This window comes from Exophiala mesophila (genome assembly GCF_000836275.1).
Source record: "Exophiala mesophila strain CBS 40295 unplaced genomic scaffold supercont1.4, whole genome shotgun sequence".
Lineage (NCBI taxonomy): Eukaryota > Fungi > Ascomycota > Eurotiomycetes > Chaetothyriales > Herpotrichiellaceae > Exophiala > Exophiala mesophila.
In genome coordinates, this window is record NW_015622507.1 from 1657338 (window position 1) to 1676329 (window position 18992).

General features: G+C 52.3%; 6 protein-coding genes across 6 annotated transcripts; 2 read left to right on the forward strand and 4 right to left on the reverse strand.

Moving 5' to 3' along the window:
- Nucleotides 1-3391: 3391 nt before the first annotated feature.
- PV10_05787 (uncharacterized protein) lies at nucleotides 3392-4809 on the reverse strand (the record flags this gene model as incomplete). Its single annotated transcript, XM_016370507.1, has 3 exons — nucleotides 3392-3554; nucleotides 3618-3682; nucleotides 3748-4809. The coding sequence occupies 3 exons, from the start codon at nucleotides 4807-4809 to the stop codon at nucleotides 3392-3394; spliced, it is 1290 nt and encodes a 429-aa protein (XP_016222800.1).
- A 551-nt stretch (nucleotides 4810-5360) lies between these two features.
- PV10_05788 (uncharacterized protein) lies at nucleotides 5361-7352 on the forward strand (the record flags this gene model as incomplete). Its single annotated transcript, XM_016370508.1, has 2 exons — nucleotides 5361-6994; nucleotides 7031-7352. 2 exons carry the CDS (start codon nucleotides 5361-5363, stop codon nucleotides 7350-7352), a joined length of 1956 nt encoding a protein of 651 aa, XP_016222801.1.
- PV10_05789 (uncharacterized protein) lies at nucleotides 7321-9559 on the reverse strand (the record flags this gene model as incomplete). Its single annotated transcript, XM_016370509.1, has 1 exon — nucleotides 7321-9559. The coding sequence occupies one exon, from the start codon at nucleotides 9557-9559 to the stop codon at nucleotides 7421-7423; it is 2139 nt and encodes a 712-aa protein (XP_016222802.1). The 3' UTR covers nucleotides 7321-7420.
- Nucleotides 9560-9907: 348 nt separating this feature from the next.
- PV10_05790 (uncharacterized protein) lies at nucleotides 9908-10865 on the reverse strand (the record flags this gene model as incomplete). Its single annotated transcript, XM_016370510.1, has 2 exons — nucleotides 9908-10738; nucleotides 10809-10865. 2 exons carry the CDS (start codon nucleotides 10863-10865, stop codon nucleotides 9908-9910), a joined length of 888 nt encoding a protein of 295 aa, XP_016222803.1.
- A 1199-nt stretch (nucleotides 10866-12064) lies between these two features.
- Nucleotides 12065-13825, reverse strand: PV10_05791 (uncharacterized protein; the record flags this gene model as incomplete). The annotated part of the gene is made up of 3 exons (XM_016370511.1): nucleotides 12065-13246; nucleotides 13295-13754; nucleotides 13809-13825. The coding sequence occupies 3 exons, from the start codon at nucleotides 13823-13825 to the stop codon at nucleotides 12065-12067; spliced, it is 1659 nt and encodes a 552-aa protein (XP_016222804.1).
- Nucleotides 13826-14185: 360 nt separating this feature from the next.
- On the forward strand, nucleotides 14186-16013 carry PV10_05792 (uncharacterized protein; the record flags this gene model as incomplete). The annotated part of the gene is made up of 3 exons (XM_016370512.1): nucleotides 14186-14388; nucleotides 14434-15494; nucleotides 15547-16013. 3 exons carry the CDS (start codon nucleotides 14186-14188, stop codon nucleotides 16011-16013), a joined length of 1731 nt encoding a protein of 576 aa, XP_016222805.1.
- Nucleotides 16014-18992: the final 2979 nt, after the last annotated feature.

Below are 18992 nucleotides of genomic sequence, written 5' to 3' on the forward strand. Positions count from 1 at the left end.
CTCGCCATTGACCCAAGTTTGGAGACGGAGGTTATCTGCCGCGCCCACCAAGTTAGGACTGACCAGCATTGGGCCCAAAGGCGCGTATTTGTCGAATCCTTTGCTAAAATCCCATTGAGGTACCACGCCAGCGTATGCGGGTTCTCTCTGCCATTTTCTGGCGCTTACGTCGTTGGCCACAACGTAACCTGCAACGTGTTCGAGCGCTGATTCCTTGGATATATTCTTTCCAGTCTTTCCGATCACAATCACCAATTCTCCTTCATAATCGCACTGGTCGTCTTGCGCGATCTTTGGGATGGGGATGTCTTCATTGTATGAAGCGACGGCATTCGAAGGTTTGGTGAAAATTGAAGGATATGGAGGCGGTTTGCGGCCGCTTTCCTGGACTTTTGGAACTCTTTAGCAAGAGAATTTGGACACTTCCATCGAGATGATGGCCGTTCGTTCAGACTTACTATGTTTGATGTAGTTCAGACCAATACACCGGACGAGAGGAACATCACTGGGTGAAAGGATGGGCAAGATTTCCACCACCTGCTTCCGCACGCCAGAACTGGATGTCAAGTCGAATGGCCCAACACCTTCCAACACGGTTGCAACGAGTTTGCCGTTTTCGCAAAGATCCAGAAGCTCATCGGCCGAATCTATCACTGGTTCTCCAAAGTGCTCGGAGCCTTGTTCATCTCTGAAACGAATGAGACGTGAAAACATTTTGAAGCGATTTGAACGACAGCGCTAGAAGAATTTGAACTTGGCCGGGGGGAAATGAATTTTGTTGCAGAAGAAACTCTTCTTCTAGATTTTGGAATACATAGCACCAATCTATGAGGTCTGGCGATGTCGAGCAACATTTTGCCCTGCGAAAACACCATCGCCGCAGCAATCTGGAAACCTTCCGTCAACCACGGCGACATTGCGGAGGTTGCTCCGAACTTGAATGAAGTCAAATCTCAGAAGGAAATGTCGTACAAGACGTCGAGTCGCCTTATGGGGGGAGGGGCGATCCGAAACCCGGATGAGTTCCCCCGACAAAAGCTAGCGGGGCAACATCGGCAACAATGTGGGAGAGGGAGAAGTCGGCATTCGAATAGAAGACATCGGCAGTCTTGTGGGATCCTCAACCTTCCCACTTCTACATGGAAATTCCGTCCCCTACTATAGGTTCGACAAGTATTTGTCAAAAGGCCCGCTTTCGACTGGACGCGTTGGTAGAATGCGCCAGCGGGGACAGGGAACCATTCCATCCCCGTCCAGAGGGTTGTATCTATAAGTCTACGACTATTCTTTTCTCCACGATTTATTCAGCAGCGAGATCATTGAAAATAACCTTCCGTCCCCAGTCTTGTACTTCGACTCCGTCTATCGTCTACATCAACGGCCAATAAAGAAAAATGGCGCCTGCAGCCAATGGAGATTCGCAAGGCTCTGGCCACAATGTTTCGTTACTCATTGATGGAGAATCAGTTCAGGGAGGGTCGAAATTCCCCGTGATCAATCCTGCAGATGGCAGTTCTGTGTGGACATACTCCAGTGCAACGGTTGAAGACGCACAACGTGCTGTCGAATCTGCGGCGGCGGCGTTTCCTGCATGGGCCAAGACTTCAGCAGTGGAACGGAGCGAGATCCTACGGAAAGCTGCCAGCCTGTATGCAGAGCGCAAGGATCAACTGGCAGAGTATATGAAACTTGAGACGGCCGCAGATGATGCTTTTATCGGATTCAACATTTCAGCGACTGCCACACAGCTCCAAGATGTAGCCAACCGAGCAACCGCCATCCAAGGCTCTTTCCCACAGCTTGAAGACGACTCGAGAAGCGCACTTGTGCTGAGAGAACCATACGGTGTGATTCTTGGTATTGCACCCTGGTAAGTTCGTCGGCGATGTTTTAATTATGATTGAAATATGGTTAGAATTAGACTGACATTCTGGATCAAGGAACGCCCCTTATATCCTTGGTACGCGTTCAGTGGCAGCTGCTCTCGCCACAGGCAACACGGCCATCCTGAAGGGCTCGGAGATGTCACCCCGGTGCTTCCGCGCCATTGTCGATATTTTCCATGATGCAGGCCTTCCCAAAGGATGTCTCAATCTTGTTTTTGCTGCGCCCGAGAATGCTGTTCAGGTTACGGAAGCCCTCATCAAACATCCTGCCATTGGAAAGGTCAATTTCACCGGCAGCACTATGGTTGGAGGTAGTGTAGCAGCCACGGCTGGCAAATATTTAAAGCCTGTCTTACTCGAACTCGGTGGCAAAGCCTCAGCAATTGTGTGTGATGACGCAGATCTTAAGAAGGCGGCCACATTCTGCCTGCTTGGTGCCTTTATCCATGTGAGTCCTTACTTACCTTCTATTGCGGATAGAAGGCCTCCAAGAGCACCACTGATAATATTATTAGTCTGGTCAAGTCTGTATGGGCACAGAGAGAATCATTGTCCATTCCAGCATCGCCAAAGCATTCGAAGAAGAACTCAAAAATACCATGGGTGCCCTGCACCCGGAATCCGGGGCTGGTCCCACAGTGATCTCGAGCAAATCGAAAAGCAGAGTCCAAGGTTTGATCTCGGATGCAATTTCCAAGGGGGCCTCACCTATTTGCGGCGCAGATGCGGGCAAACAAGACAAACTGCAGCGCACAGTGTTGGCCAAAGTTACTCCTGGGATGGATCTGTACTACACCGAGTCGTTTGGTCCCGTAGCTAGCTTCCATGTGTTCGAGACTGAGGATGAGGCTCTTGCCTTGGCTAACGACACCGACTATGGCCTTGCAGGTGCCATTTTCACAGAGAATTTGGCCAAAGGTCTCAGGATGGCCAAGAAATATACTACTGGAGCCGTACACATTAACAGCATGTCTATTCATGACGAAGCTGCACTGCCTCACGGTGGAGTCAAGAGCAGTGGCTTTGGACGATTCAACTCTGATCAGGGATTAAATGAGTTCTTGCGCACAAAGGTAATTACTTGGGAGAACTAGACGAGGGAGACCAGGCAGTGATTAGGGTTAGAATAATCCATGCTCTATGACCTCTCTCATACTTGCTATCGCACATGCAAGACGATTGGTCAAACGTGCGACAAGCCTAGACTTGATCCCAAAGCAAGATCGGTTTGACGACGAGACCTTTTCCCATATCATCGCATGCAATGTTGACATCCTTGGCGGCATAAGTCTTCTCAATCCATCAGTTCATTTTGGAAGACAACATGTGTTGATTGTGGGTAATCGGCAACTGATTCTGCTTGTGAAAATCGTGTGAGCGGTCGCAATAAGTCTTTCCTGAGAATAATGGTCCAGACTAACGGCCCAGATTAGACCCAATATCGCCCGTCCAGAATTGTCCATTGAACGAGATTGGTAGATCAGGTATTACTTGGTTGCTTGCACTCAGTACTTCGAATTATTCTCGGAAATAATTATCCCAGCCATGCCCATGCCAGTACCGACACACATTGAAGTGACAGCGAGACGTTTGCCCTGTCTTCTCAGCTCGGACAGCGCTGTCACCACCTGTCTGACTCCCGTGCAGCCGAGGGGATGTCCTAGTGCTCTGAAACTCGGGTTGTTAGCAAGCAAATACATTGTTGATGCCAGTGCAGGCAAGATAACATACATGGCACCACCTCTTGGATTCACTTTTGCCCGATCAAGCCCAAGTTTCTCCACACAATAGACAGCCTGAGGTCGAACGCACTAGGGTTAGCGGTTGTGCACAGCTCGGGGAAAGGGAATCTGCGGCCTACCATGGACGCAAATGCCTCGTTGATCTCGAACAAATCGACATCCGAGGTAGACAGATTGAACTGGTCCAAGATCTTGGGGATGGCGAGGCTAGGGCCGATACCCATGATGCGCGGTTCCAGCCCGACGACGGTGGCGCCGACAAAGCGTCCCAGGATAGGGACGCCCAACTTTTCCGCTTTGGAGCGTCTCATCAGAAGGACGGCCGCGGCGCCGTCTGTGATCTGGCTCGCGTTGCCGCCCGTCGTGTGGCCTGGAGGCCACTGGGGAAAAGCACTTCGGATCTTAGCCAGCGACTCGGCCGTCGTGCCAAAGCGTACACCATCGTCGGCAGAGACGATGCGGGTTTCATATTGTCCCGTTGCGGGATCCTTGAAGTGTACGCTAACGGGCGTGATTTCGTCGGCAGGCCATCCCTCTCGCTGGGCCTTCTCGGCAAACTGAAAGCTCTCCGCAGCGTACTGGTCCATTTTCGCCCGGGAGATGTTGAACTCGGCCGCCACGTTCTCGCTCGTCTGGCCCATTGGCTGTTGGATTTGGCCTGCCAGCCGGTGGGCGTTGATTTTTTCATTCATGGCCGGACTGCCATTGTCCGGTGTCGTCGACATACTCTCAGCGCCCACGGCGACCCCGACTTCGATGGCGCCGGTGATGATCTGGTTGGCAATGGACTGGATGGCCAACAGACCGGAAGAGCAGAATCGATTGCACACCGAGGACGCCGTCGTCTCAGGAAACCCGGCGGTCAAGACGGCGGCGCGGGCCAGATATGCCTGGTCCGTCGCCAGCACATTGCCCACACAGACGTCCTGTACCAGGGCTGGATCGATACCGCTCTTTTCACGCACTGCGGAGAGGATTGCGATGAGAAGCTCTTCGACCGCCGTATTTTTCAGTGCCCCCTTTTTGGCTTTCGTAAGCGGGGTGCGCGTCGCTACGGTGATGACCACGTCGGACGGGGATGGTTGGAGCAGCAGTTTCTTCCCATCAGGCACTGGGCCCAGTTGGTTCATGATGATGTCCAGACGCCGTTTGCCGGTCATTGTAGAGGTTGATTTTGCCATCTCGGAGCCTCTTGAAGTTCTGCTTCCAAAAGGAAGAAAGGGGCACGCGGGAGGTACCAGGTACTCATTCTTTTCATGTTGACCACGAATGAGCACATCGGAGTTAAGTCCATCTGCCACCCAGATGGCTGGAGATCATGTGAACATGACTGCGTCGATATCTTCTCTGGACTTCAATCAGCATGGTCAATGTGATTTCATGGACGGAAATCTTGCTTGTGCCGCGATGGAACATGCCTCGTCCCGGGTATCTCAAATATATCGGATATCCGGAGTTCGTGCATCTCCGGGCAAGCTGTCCAGTACGCGGCCTCGGCCAACGCCACTATTTGCTAGGTCCGACCTCCAAGTTACTGGGATTCGATACAGCCTTTGGCACGGCGACAAGGATGCGTTTCTGCCGCCGATGTCTACTGGTGCAAATGATTCTTAATCTTGGAGTGTTTTGCGAACGTTCAAGGCTGGGTACAATGCTGGAGGTGAATTGCCCGCCGCGAAGGCAGTCGAGTTGAACACGATAGCCAGGCGCATATCGCTAGCGAGCAGCCACGATGGCAGAGAATAGTCTTGCAAAAGGGGTGGCGAATTTGGCCTATGCCACCGCCGCCGGTCTCGCTGGCTACGCGTATCTGGATGCCAAATTGGGGATTGGGGCGGACATGAAGCAGCTGCGACACGAACGCAGCTGGCGACGGCGACTGGATCAAAGAATCAAGGACTTGGGAGGCGACTGCAGCCTCTACCGGATATTTAACTGTGCAGATCAAGGAGCAGAGGCGCTGTGGTTTGAAAATCAGTCCTGGACCTACAAACAATTGAAGAGTGATGCAGATCGCCTGGCCACGATTCTGTGCCGACACGGCATCAGGCCCGGCCAGTGCGTGGCGGTTTTCTCAACAAACTCGCCCGAGATGATCATCGCTTGTCTCGCCCTGTCCAAACTTGGGAGCGTTATGGCATTAATCAACACCAATCTGCGAGATGCCACGCTGCAGCATTGTCTCAGCGTGGCCAACGCAGATTTCATCATTGCAACCCCTGACCTGGCGCCCTTTTCTCCTCCCGGAGTCCGCCAACTGATCCTAGATCTTTATTCATTCGTCAAGATGGGCTCAGCAACCAGTCACCGAGATGGACACGACGAACGTGACAGGGCCGTGACCCGATTGACGTTAGACGAGCTACATCGAACCGAAGCAAGTATCACGACGAGAGAACAACGACTCGCCGACGTGGTCGTATTAATTTACACATCCGGTACGACAGGCAAGCCCAAGGCGTGTGCGATCCGCAACATGCAGGTCATGGCCACCTCAAACCCGTTGACAGCCGATGCGGAGGATCCTGAAACCTACTATCCGCTACGCACATATTCACCGCTGCCCCTGTTCCACGGCACGGCATTCTTCACAGGCTTGGCATACGTGGTCGGCTGCTCGGGCACGTTGTGCCTGCGACGCAAGTTCTCAGTGACGCATTTCTGGGAGGACATGGTCCTGGCGAAGGCGAACCGAATGCTATACATTGGCGAGCTCTGCCGGTATCTGATGGGTGCGCCGGCGTCCCAGTACGATAGATCGCATGGGTGCCTCGTGGCTCACGGGAACGGAATGAGAAAAGACATCTGGCAGCCGTTCATGGAGAGGTTCGGCATCCCAGAGATTCGCGAGTTTTACAGGTCGACGGAGGGACTGGCCAAGTTTGACAACTATGGCCGCGGAGTCGTGGGGGCTGGCAAGATAGGATTTTCAGGGGTCCTGGGGAGGTTCTTCCAAAACCAGACGTTCCTGATTAAAGTCGACCCAGACACCCAAGAGCCTGTTCGAGACGCTCGCACCGGCTTCTGCCAAAAGGCCAGCTTGGGCGAGCCTGGGGAGGCCATTGGCCGGTGCACGGACCGAAGCTTGCTTACTGAATACCTTGGAAATCCCGAGGCCACCGAGGCCAAGATGCTGGCCGACGTGTTTCAGAAGGGGGATCTGTTCCAACGCATGGGAGACATGTTAATCCAGGAGAGGTCTGGCTGGGTTCAGTTCTCCGACCGCATGGGCGATACATTTCGTTGGAAGGGCGAAAATGTCAGCACCACTGAAGTTAGAGACTTTATCTGTGGGTCGGAAGACGTCGAAGACGCTGTGGTGTATGGTGTCAAACTAGACAAGTTGAGTGGTTTGGCCCCGTTGTGGTGATACATGAACTGACCCGCTGCTGCGAAAAATAGGTACGATGGTCAAGTTGGCGGCGCGGCAATAGCACTGAAGGCCCACGACGCCGCAGCTGAACAGCGTTTCATGGCCAAACTCAGAATATATCTCCGTGACAGCGGGCTTCCAGACTACGCGGTGCCGCGGTTGGTGCGCATCACGACCAGCATTGGGGCCGGAGACACATACAAACAAGCAAAGAAGGATTTCGTGGGACGTAGTTGGCTACCTCGGGAGAACATCCACGGTGATAATTTGTATATTTTACGGAGGTCATTGTTTCATCCGTTGACTGATTCACTGTGGGAAGAGGTTCAACAGGGTAAAGCCATGTTATAGAAGTGATCATCTCGTGGTTGGCATGGGAATATTCAATTGATAGACACGCCAGAAGGCTGCCAGCGGCTTCAGTTTACAGGTTCAAACAATCCGTAAAGTACCTGGGAGTCTTCCATGTACGGTGGGTCCATCAGCCACTGAATGGCATCATCATCAGATGTCTGCCAGGAACCGAGATCTTCAAGCCACGTCCGATCCAGACCACTCATTAATTTGTTGACAAAGTGATTGTCCAGAGGAGGATCACTTGTCGGCAGCACCGCCGGCGTCGAGGCCGATTCGCCCTCTTTCTGGAGGCGTTGGTCGAGGCTCTGCATGGCGGCCGTGACGGTGCGCATGTCGATGCCGACACGTTCCATCAGATCGCGAATGATCATCAACGGCTTCAGGAGGCCGAAATTGGCCCCGCGCTGGATCCGCGTCAGGGCGAGGAACAAGTACATCACCAGGTCGCCATCGGACTCGTGGCGCGTGACCACGGTGGCGGCCGAGAAGAGGGCGTAAGAAAATAGGTACGGCGCGTGGTGCAGCCCAAAAGCCTCCTCGTATGCCTTTGCCAGGCGACAAATCTGTCGCGCGGCCATTAAACATGCCTTCTCTAGCGAGACTCCATTGATACCCACCTTGAGTGAGGCCAAGTGGCCCTCAGGCAGGAAGGGCCGATGGACGAGGATTATGAGGGCTTGAAACGTCGTATGTAGGCTCAGGTGATGTGGTGGAGGCGTCGGATCTTCGAGCGGCCTGAAATGCAGGTGCGCCGGCAGGCTCTCGTGCCAGTCGTCGAGACATTTGCGCAGACTCTTCAGGCACTCGGCCGCCTGGTCACTTGTCATTAGCGTCGCCGAGGGCATATAGAGCCTAGTAATGATATCATTGGTGATCTCTGCCAGCCGGAGCAGGGCGCTGAATGCCGGAACAAGGTGTTGCGGTCGCGGGGTGTAGGGACGAAAGGGTTCGTTTGCGTCCAGAGAGGTGTCCGCATATGGAGCCCAGAGCTCCAGGTCTTCGTACGTATCGAGAAAGATCTGAGGGGGTTCGGTGCCGATCAAGGGCAGAGCTGGGGTCCGTCCAAAGTAGAGCGACTGAAACTTGTCCATGATGTATGCACCGTAGAAGATGCGCCGACGCATTTCCTGTTCGGCCTCGCTGAAGCTGATAATGGTGGGGCTTTTGGGGGACACCGGTTGACAAGGTCGGGTCTTGCGAGGATCCAGGTGTAAACCCATATCAATGATCATGCGATATGCCAGGCCACAATAGTTCCAGCCGACAGTGGGCGATCCGCTTGCTAAAAGGCTGGATCCCATGACGAGCAGGGCGCTGATGGTTGGTAGAGTTGATTTCTCCAGCGCATTTACAAGTAACTCTTTAAATCGACGCAAAAACCGGTCCTTGAGACTCTCTCCATCTCCAGGACTTGTCCCATTCACGTGTGGTCGGGTGCTGTGCAGGGCTGATGCATAAAAGATGGCGTTCCACAAGAGCTTGCTGGCATACCTCCCGTCTTCTACGCCCTCCTTCAGGACCAAGGGCCGATATGTCAATGGGAACAGCAGATGGTGGCGGTTCCAATGAATTTGGAGGAGATGTTGAGCAGTTTCGAAGTCCAGGCCATCAAAATCATATGTGCCGAGCAACAGGGCCGCAGATTCTTTTTGCCGCTCGAGTGCGGCGTGCGCGACCAGCTGTACCCGGATGTCCTCGTTATCTAGAGGACGCGAGGCATTGAATGATGATGCCGCCACCAGCCCGCTGCATCGTGCTGCCTCGTCGCCTGGATCGTCGCCGGCATGATTGGGAGATTTGTCTTGGTAGTGGTAAGCTGATGACGGACCATGAGCGGAAATGGAGCCTTGGTCGTCAACCATAAAATTCGCCAGCCATGGCGAACTCTCCTGTGAGCGGACCTCGTTCTGTGCTGTAACCGACGCGGCTTTATGTCCACAGGGCGACTGGCCGTGGGAAGAAACAATACTGACAGCCTCGGCAGCGTTCTCTCTGGCCGGACTTACTGCATTATGATGTACTTGCAGGGGAGTATCGTGGCTGACCACGTCGACAGCTCTGGAAGGCTCGAGTGTAAACCCATTATCGAGGGCCGTCATGCATCGCTCACCAGACGGTCGGTCCTGCTCGGGAAGGATCCTTTGGTCCAGGCCCTTCAACAAATTTTCCAAGCTGAGTAGCTTGTTGGCCACGGAGGCCATGGAGTCTTGCTTGGGACGAGGGTACCGCCGGGCATCATTCCCATAGACACAGTCCTCGGTGGGCGACGACCGGCACTGGCCACAGCGGGGCTGATTACCGTCACATTTGATCTAGAAGTTGACGCATCAGCGACGTAGTTTGGGAATGAGGAATCTCCTATCCAGTGAAGGCTCACGCACCTTTTTACGGCGGCATGCGATGCAGGCCTTACATTTCGCGACGCCAGACTGATGGTACTTGGACATTGTTAGGACACGCAATTGATGATGGATGTCGGACGTGGTGGAAGTGAGGACCTCCGGGGATAGCTAGCAAGACATGGGGCGGTAATTCTGGACTATAATCAATTACCTAATAACGAGCTCGGGGAACCCTAGGCTGTGAGCCGGGGGCCGAGGGTTAAGTCGGGGTACTCTCGCACTACTGACAGCACCCATAACATCTATTGATTCGCCCCCGGTACCCCGCACTTCATTGATGTTCACGTCCATTCTGCGCCTGAGGCTCCGCTTTAACTTTCTTTCGCTGAATTTCCACGAAGAAATGAGACTGCAGATGTTTGCCACAGATGGCAAATCTCTGGCACCCCCATGTCTCGCATCCTGTGAGACCGCATAAGTAAATACTCGGCCGACCATGGAAGCATCCTCGTTCACATACTTAAGCTGTTCCTCAATCATCTTGCAACGTAAATCATCCAGCGCGGTAGAGTGTGCAATGTGTACCATGACCACGTCATAACTGTCAGGGGCTGTGGCAACAATGCGTGTTGCGGAAGTGGTGCTTTGAGCTTCTCTGTGCTCCCTTTCCAAGTCCTTCAGCAATGCCTCTCGTCTCTCCGAGCTGTCCAGCTGATATCTGCTCACCAAGAAAGTCAACGGGGTATCTTCACCGGGAGATTTGTTCAGTTCTGGGCTATGTTCTTGCAAGGGACACCAAAATCTCAGGTCGTCGCGCGTGGGAGGAGGTGCGAGTTCCTCCTGCATGAGAGCCGTTTTGAACCTTCTGTAGGCCGTGCCAGCTCGATGGGTCTCTGTCAAGGCCGCTGGGTTCGCATAGAGCTCAAATCCACAAACGCGCAGCTCTGCTGGCACGGCAGAAACCAACCAGCAGTAGCCGAGACAGCCTGGTTCGTCCGTCCAGCTTTCTTCGGCCACGCTTTGAAGAAGGGAGAAAAACTGCGACCCGAGTAAAGGAGCTGTGTCAGCGGAATATCACACGCAACGAGGGGCTAAAAATCAAGCTCACGCGCTCTTGTTTCTCTTTGGTCGCAAAGGAAACCATGGGTAGGAGAAGAATGGCCATCTTCAGAGACTGTGCTTTGCCAACTTCCTGGGCCAGGATGGTTATGGGCGTGAAGCTTCAACAATGCCTTGGGGGCAAGCCCAAGGTAATTCCTATCTAGTGTGCGGCGCCGGAGATGCACCTCCGGACAGAGCGGGGGGCGCTCGCATCGCGCTCCTTTTACATAGAGTTCAAGGTCGAATTCCCCTCTATCTGTTTCGGTGACACTGTACAATGAAGACTGAACCATCTTCAACCATGGCCAACAGCATGTGTCTGTCTAGAGAGGAGTTCTATGCCACTCTCGCTGCGCAGACTCGACCTAGCCATCGCCCGTCCTGGTATTTGTCGGCCGTCGCGTGTCTTGCTGCGCTGAACTATCCCGAAGAAGTTGCTGCACTTTACACGATCCTCCTCGAGTCTTACATTCCCGAAGGTGAACGCATGCACCAAACCAGGCGGATCCGAGAGGTGTTGACCTGCTTGGTGGGGATCATTGGGGCCGCAAAGGTGAGTTCTGAGACAGACCACATGGTTTGAGGTCTGGTCCATTAACCTGGGGCGCCTTGATTCAGATTGGTAACGCGTTAAGAAGTCTGTCCGACGTGACTCCTAACGAGTTGCGCGATGAACACTGCTACCGGTGAGTTGGTTAATACCATCTTTACAGGAGACTTTCTTCCTTGCATACTGGCCTTCCAGGCTTCCAAAGGGACCAATCAATCTAATAGTGTCCCAGGGAAAATGAAGACCACGAGGTGGCCGTGGCGCGGGGAAAGGAGTTCCTCAAGAGCATCTACGGCGAGAGCAGCGAAAGGGGCGCGAAGTCGAAGAAAGCGAGTCCGGACTATGATTTTATCATGCGAGGTACGGTTTAACCCATTTCCGGAGACAGCCGATCTGCTCAGCGTAACTGTCTTCTGATGCTTGCTGTCTCAGAGCTTCTCTATGCGCACGTCTTTTCATTTCCGGATATCCTGCCAGTATTTGAGACCGGCCAGATCATTGTCTCGGCGCTGCTGGCCAGCGACTGTCCACTTCAAGCCTCGGGCCACATGCTGGGGATGTTAAGAAACGGAGCCACCAGAGAAGAAATCTCGTACATTCGTGATATCTGTGTGACGATGGTGGGTTACTGGGGAGTCAAAGCCTTTGCGCCATTCGTCGACGTACCGACCTTTCGCTGATTTGTAGAAGCGTCGGGACAGACTTGATTACAACTACTGGAGTAGATATTCTGCATACACAGCGACGGCCTTGTGGTCAGACCGTTGCGTTGGCTCTGGTATTCCCGAACTCGGAGAAATACTCTGCTCTGTGAAATCGTAGTTCAATCCATCCCCTTCAGATCGCTCTTGAGCTAAATCAGCAGCAGGGGTTTCAATCCAGTCTTCAACACACTCTTCAGCCTGTGTCCAAGGTCTAGCGTGCAGAATCCTCTCGGCCTCGATAAACACTCTTATGCCGGGATGGCATTTGGTGCTGTGACCACTCAATTTCGAGCCTCGCGGATGGTGTAGTCTAATCGCAGCGTTGAGGAATCCAGCCGCTTCAGTCGGGAGGTAAGGAACAAGGTCTTTCCGGACGAGCTCACCGAGTAAACGTGACATAGATGCCATATAGCGAGCTCGGGTGTTGTCAAGAATCTCTCCAATGCTCTCCTCTTGCTGGCAGTCAATATTGGTGATACCTGCATTGCCATCTCCAGGCCAAGGGCACCCTACACAAATGGAGACACCATAGACGATCCGAGAAAATGACGCCTGGATCAGCTGGAGTCTGCCTCCTGTGCGTGGAATTCTGACCTTTGCGAGCTGCGATCGATCTTCGATAGATAGGTGTTGCTGCCGATGTTTCAACACTGACCTTGAGACCGCAGTTGATGGAGTCTTGCTGTTACTACCCCACGAGACATGGTCTAGGAGATCCTCATGGAGAGGTTCAGCGATCTGCAAGGTTTCGACTACTCTACCGATCAGAATGCAAAGTCTGACCAGCTGAATGGAACTCGAAACTAGTGCGCTGTATTCATGGACAAAGTCCTCGGCAAAGATCGTGATTTTAGGGTGGAAGATGACTTTTTCAAAGTCTTGCCGTCTGAGGGCGGTAATACTGTACTCGGTGTCCATGATTCGCGATCGTTCCAGGTTGGGAAATGAAGAGAGACGATCTTTGGTGTAGCACGACCACCAAAGACGTCGTTGAAGCCTTGCTCGCCTCGAGTCGGTTCGGTAATTTGAGTTTTGCCTGTGTAAGCCTAAACGAAATGACAATGACACCGCTTGATCAATCCAGTACCGAGGGTTTGCTTCTTCTCCAGCGTCAAATTGTGAGCCATTCATCAAAAGGCATGCCGAAATGTTCGAACACACATCTCTATCGATTCCAAGGCACCGAATCAGCTATAAGATGTCAACTGCGATTCAAACAAGAGCTCAAGTTTTCCCAACCTTAACATTTCCATGAAAGTGCTGGCAGGCTTCCCGCCGGGAGTCAAAGCCCAGCTCTTTCAAAGTAGAGAGATGTGTGAACTGAGATCCCGCATATAAAATGGCCTGTGTCAGCAAGAGGCTTCTCTTACCAGACTCCAGATTGTCGTCATCTAGGTTTTGGAGGTAAAAGTTGTTGATGTCGAGGAAAGGTGTTGACGGATATACATAGCGTAGGAAATTGGCAAAAAGCTCGTCTCGGATATGGGAGCATGGCAAGGACAAGGCTTTTCTCTGTTTCAGATGGTTTATTTCGTCGACGGGCAAACTCTCGCTAAGGACTCGGGTATAGTGGGAGAGCAAATGCCACTTCTCATCATCGTGGACGCACTGGGGTTCGGAAGGACTGCTTCGGAGAGTTTCGAGCAAAAATTGATGCTCCGATTGTGTGATTCGCCCCAAAAGACGAATTTGTGATTCCCTATAGAAGTCAGTGACGCCTCGACAAAGCCTTCGCAATAGGAGACGGCATTACCAAAGCTCTGTATCCATATCGCCCCAATTGTTCGACACTCACCAAGGCAGGACACGTCGCCTTCATGGCAGTCAACAAAGGTGCTGAGTAGGAGCGGCGAAGATTTGGTGATGAAGAATTCCCAGACTCAGGATGGCGATTCAAGATTGGCGTGGTCTGATGCACCCGGAGAAGGCGGAGTTGATGATTGCCGCAACTTCGACCGCCTCCTCCACTGTTTTTCGGAAGCATGATAGAATATTTGGCCAGTCTGTCAGAAGGGAACTTCATGCATGACATTGAAAAAGCCGTTACATGAAGCGATCTCAATCTTGGAAAGTGCCTTCATCAACATCAATCCAGACAGATCAAGAGATATCCAGACACCAACATTGACAATGGGCGACTTAGGTCAGATGTCGTACTCGTATCAAGATGTACCTATTGGCACACCAAGGAGTCTGCGCGTCGTGTGCATGGGGATGGGCTACTCGGGATTGATGATGGCAATGATTATCAGGTCGAAAATGGCAGATGCAAACCTCGAGTTCCAAATTTACGAGAAGAATTCCGACCAGGGCGGAACATGGCTTGTGAACAGGTAAATTTCTTCCACGGTGAGAACGACGTTTTTGCTGACCTGGAGGAGATATCCAGGCTGTCAGTGTGATATTCCCGCCCACAACTACGAGTACAGCTTCGAACCGTTTCCGGAGTGGCCCAACTACTATGCGACGTCGGAACAGATCCACGAATACATGAAGAAGACGTTCAACAAATACCGGTGTGGTGAGTTTGTGAAATTCAATCACGAGATCAAACGTGCCGAATGGCTCGACATGGAAGGAAAATGGCGACTTACGGTCGAGCAAAATGGCGAACAGTTGATCGATGTCTGCGACGTCTTCATCAATGCCGGTGGGGTTCTCGACCACTGGAACTGGCCAGCCATACCGGGGATCGACCTTTTCGGAGGGAAGCTGATGCATTCTGCGGACTGGGACCAGTCTTATGATTTCACCGACAAAGCCGTCGCTGTCATTGGCATTGGCTCATCTGGGATTCAAATTCTGCCCCAAGTGGCCAAAAAGGCCCGCAAAACCGCCCTATTTGCTCGATCCCAGACCTGGATCACACCAAGTGTGGGAATCAGCGAGCCTGGACCAGATGATCCTGATGTCGACGAGACCCTCAATTATTCTCTTCAAGAGCTCTCACGGTTCAAAGCGGACCCCGAATACCTCCGCCAACATCGAAGGAAACTCCAAGATGGTCGCATTCAAGGCTTCAAGCAATTCATCCTGGGGTCTCCTGACCAAGAAGAAGCCATGAAGATGTTCTCCGTCTCGATGAGAGAGCGCTTGGGTACTTCGGACAAAGGCCAGCAAATTGCTCAACAACTCGTGCCTGACTTCCCTGTAGGGTGCCGCCGGCTCACACCTGGACAGGGGTTTCTGGAGGCTTTGTTGGAAGATAATGTCAGCTTGGAATGGAGAAACCTGGACCACATTACGACAAAAGGTATTGTCACCACAGATGGCCGACTGATCGAGTGTGACGCGATTTGCTGTGCCACGGGTTTTGACAACTCTTTCAAACCGCGATTTCCCATCATCGGTAAGGGGAACGTTGACCTCGCCGACCAGTGGGCCGACTTACCCGAGGGGTACTTTGGAATCACTGTGGCCGGATTTCCCAACTACTTCAGTATGTCCCATTCCCGCGCATAATGTTCCTCTTGCTGACTAGTAACTTGTAGCGTTCATCGGGCCCAACTCGCCCATCTCAAACGGGTCATTGGTCCAAGCGATTCAGATCACGGCGGTATACATCGCCAAATGCATCGCCAAGCTGCAAAAGCAGGGAGTCAAGTCGATGGATGTGACCGTGACCGCGCAAGGAGATTTCAACGAACATTGTCGGACTTATCTCGCGAACACGGTGTGGTCGTCAAACTGCAGCAGCTGGTACAAACAAGGGACGACGGATGGCAAGGTTGTGGCAATCTACTGTGGTAGTTCATACCATTTCATTGAAGCACTGAAAGAACCACGGTGGGAAGACTATCACTTTGAGTATTTTGGCGGCGTTCGATCCAATCGCTTTGCATACTTGGGAAATGGGATGACACTCGCCGAGACCAGAGGCAAGAGTGTCGGGGCGACACAGACTATGAATCTCGACGAGTACTGGAACTTGTTCAACTTGCCCAGCATCTTGGAGTAGTACTCAAATTGGAAAGTTTTTTAAATGTCCAGAGCTTCTGTCCACTATTTCATGTGATTCGGTACTGGATGATACGTACACTAATGGGCAGTGGGAGGCAAGATGCCTCTGTTTTCCTTTTTCCACATATTACGTAGCCCCCCGTTCAAAATATTGCGTATCGATCTATCTTGAATACTCTTCTATGAGGGCGCTTCGCCATTCTCATATCGATCTTCTTGGTCCACTCCGAAACCACTGACTTGGTCCATTCCGAGCCTCCGAGACCGTTGTCTCGGTCGTACTGATGCACGGCCATGAAGGGGCCGGCATATTCGGCGCATTCTCCGCGCTGATCCAACAACTGGTATCTGCTCCCAGTGCGCCACCCTGGGATCTGCATCAATTTTTGGATGTGCTCAGTTCGATACCATGCGTGGTAGTCCTCCAGAACCTCTGTGTCGTTTTCGGGTGTAAGCGAATTGACCACAACGATGCCATCGTCCGGAGGTATCTCCTTGCCACTGTGCGCGGCAAAGTCTAATCGTTTGTAGAGAAGCAAAGTCATCGTGGCCATAGGAGAGGACCACTCTTGTAGCAGTTTACCTAGGTCCACCGCGTCAACGTTGTTGATGTCGTACACAACTTCTGAGCGGTACGGTTTGGTGGGGTCGGGGTCATCGACAGCCGTGAAAAACTTCTGCTGCGTCGCCCATGGTGTCTGCTTGAAAGTTTCAAGTCTCCAGCGGTCGAAATCATCCAAGCTGCCTGTCGGGCTCAGTTCAATTCTAAGACAACCCGGCTGGCCCATCTTTTTCGCATCGGATCGGTCCTTGACATTTCGAAGGATAGTCTGATCTCCAGGGTAATGTTTAATAGTCCAACCGGGGCTGGATCTCCGGAGTTCGCGGAGACAGGAAATCCGATAATATCTACTCGGTGACGAGATTTCGCTATAGACATCCTTGCGATCTCTACATGGTTTGGAACTCTCCTTTGCTGGCTTCAACACGAGATAAATTCTGGAAGGAAAAAAGGACCACTCGCGTCTCAACTCGGAGCCAGCTTCCACGCCTATCCAACAATTATGAACCGCGAAAAGCTTCCACTGTTTGACGAACTTCCTCTGTCAGCGCGAGACCCTCCCTATTCAGCTTGGGGTTTGTGGAAAGATTCATCCCTGGGGTCACTCAACCATTTGACTGCGGACAGAGTTCTGCAAGCAGCAAAAAGTCAAATCACAACAGGCACGCGAGTGTGTCTCAAGTGAGTCCGCCTTTTTTTGCCCAAATTTGCCAATCGACACCTGACCAAATTCTTTGCCAGCCTTACTCTCAATGCGATCAACCCTGGCTTGCTTGGACGTCCGAGCTTTGAGCAAAGGCTGATCAATAAGGAGCCTCGTGTCATCAACGATGATAGTGTAAATTAGCCCCGTCGTGGAGATCCAGAGCGCTGCTGATCAAATTTCTTTTACCAGATCTCTTTCAACACCCAATGCAGCACTCAGTGGGATAGTTTCCGGCACTTTGCTTATCAAAAAGAAAAGATGTTCTACAATGGGTAAGGATAACTTATGGCTCAAAGAGTACGGCCTGACCGGTGCAGTATCACCCAAGATGTCATTCATGGGCCAGATAAACCTGGTGTGAATGGAATCGGAGAATGGTCGGAACGGGCGATTGCTGGGAGAGGCGTGTTGATCGATTTCTACGACTGGGCTCAGACCAACGTGGACGAGTTCGATCCTTTGGGAACTTCGCCCATCACCGTTGAGCAGATCAAGAGAATAACAGCAGAGAAGAATATCGAGCTCCTGACAGGCGACATTCTTTTCATTCGAACCGGTGTGTTATCCTCTAGGCTCCTCGCTTTTCTTGACTAACAGACACCTCAGGGTACGTCTCAGCATATCGTCAGCTTTCTGGGGATCAAAGGAAAGACATATCAACCAAATTTGCTTTTCCAGGGCTGGCACAGTCAGAAGAGACGACCCGTTGGCTGTGGGAGAGGCAATTTGCTGCGGTAGCCGCGGACTCACCCGCGTTCGAATGCACGCGTACGTTATTCAACGGAAACCCTTTCGCAAGGACATGTTCTTCCTCGACTAACCCGTGCCGCAGCACCAGTGGATCCTGAATATTTTCTTCACCCAGTCCTCCTTGCGGGCTGGGGAACTCCTATTGGAGAGCTCTTCGACTTGGAAAGGCTATCAGAGGCATGTGCGAAGCTAAATCGGTGGACATTCTTCCTCTGCAGCGTTCCCTTGAATTATAGCGGCGCTGTGGCGAGCCCAGCCAACGCCATGGCCCTATTTTGAGTATTACCAGAAGCCTGCGCAGGCTCTAGGGGTTCCCTGTCTCTCCGCATTCATTACAGCGACCGGCTGGTCTTCAGTAGCCATTGTATCCCTTCCTGCAAATCATTATCCCAGACATTGTTACTCGGGAGTCCATTTACTCTTCTGAATCCATGTGGAAGCCCTGGATAAATCTTTGATCGAACTTGAACGCTAAGTACGAAATCATGAGCAATCCGGCCTCTCCTTAGGGACATGGTCTTACGTACCCTGAAGATTCTAATTTGTCTGCAAACAGCATGCCATGGTCCCTCAGCGGGTCGTTGCCGCAGACCAGAATATGCGTCGGTGGCATTCGTTCCATCACTCCTTCGCTGCAGAGTAACGGATTGGTGATGACATCCCGTCGACCTTCGTCGTCGACTTGGAGCATCTCGGCGAAAGCTTCGACCAACGAATATGGCAGCAGCGGAGCGTGCCTGCATTGGATGGGGGATGATTTTCCGAGAGTTCCAATGGCATGGAAAGGAAAACTATCGGGATGACACAGCCATGGCATCCACAGAGCCTGTCCCTGGATCTTGACGTCGTTGACCTTTTCAGAGTGCTTTAGCATCACACATTCTCCAGTCGAGCGAAAGCCACTTACCATCCTTTCTCTGACCGTTAGACTTGCCGCCAGGTTAGCACCGCTGCTGATC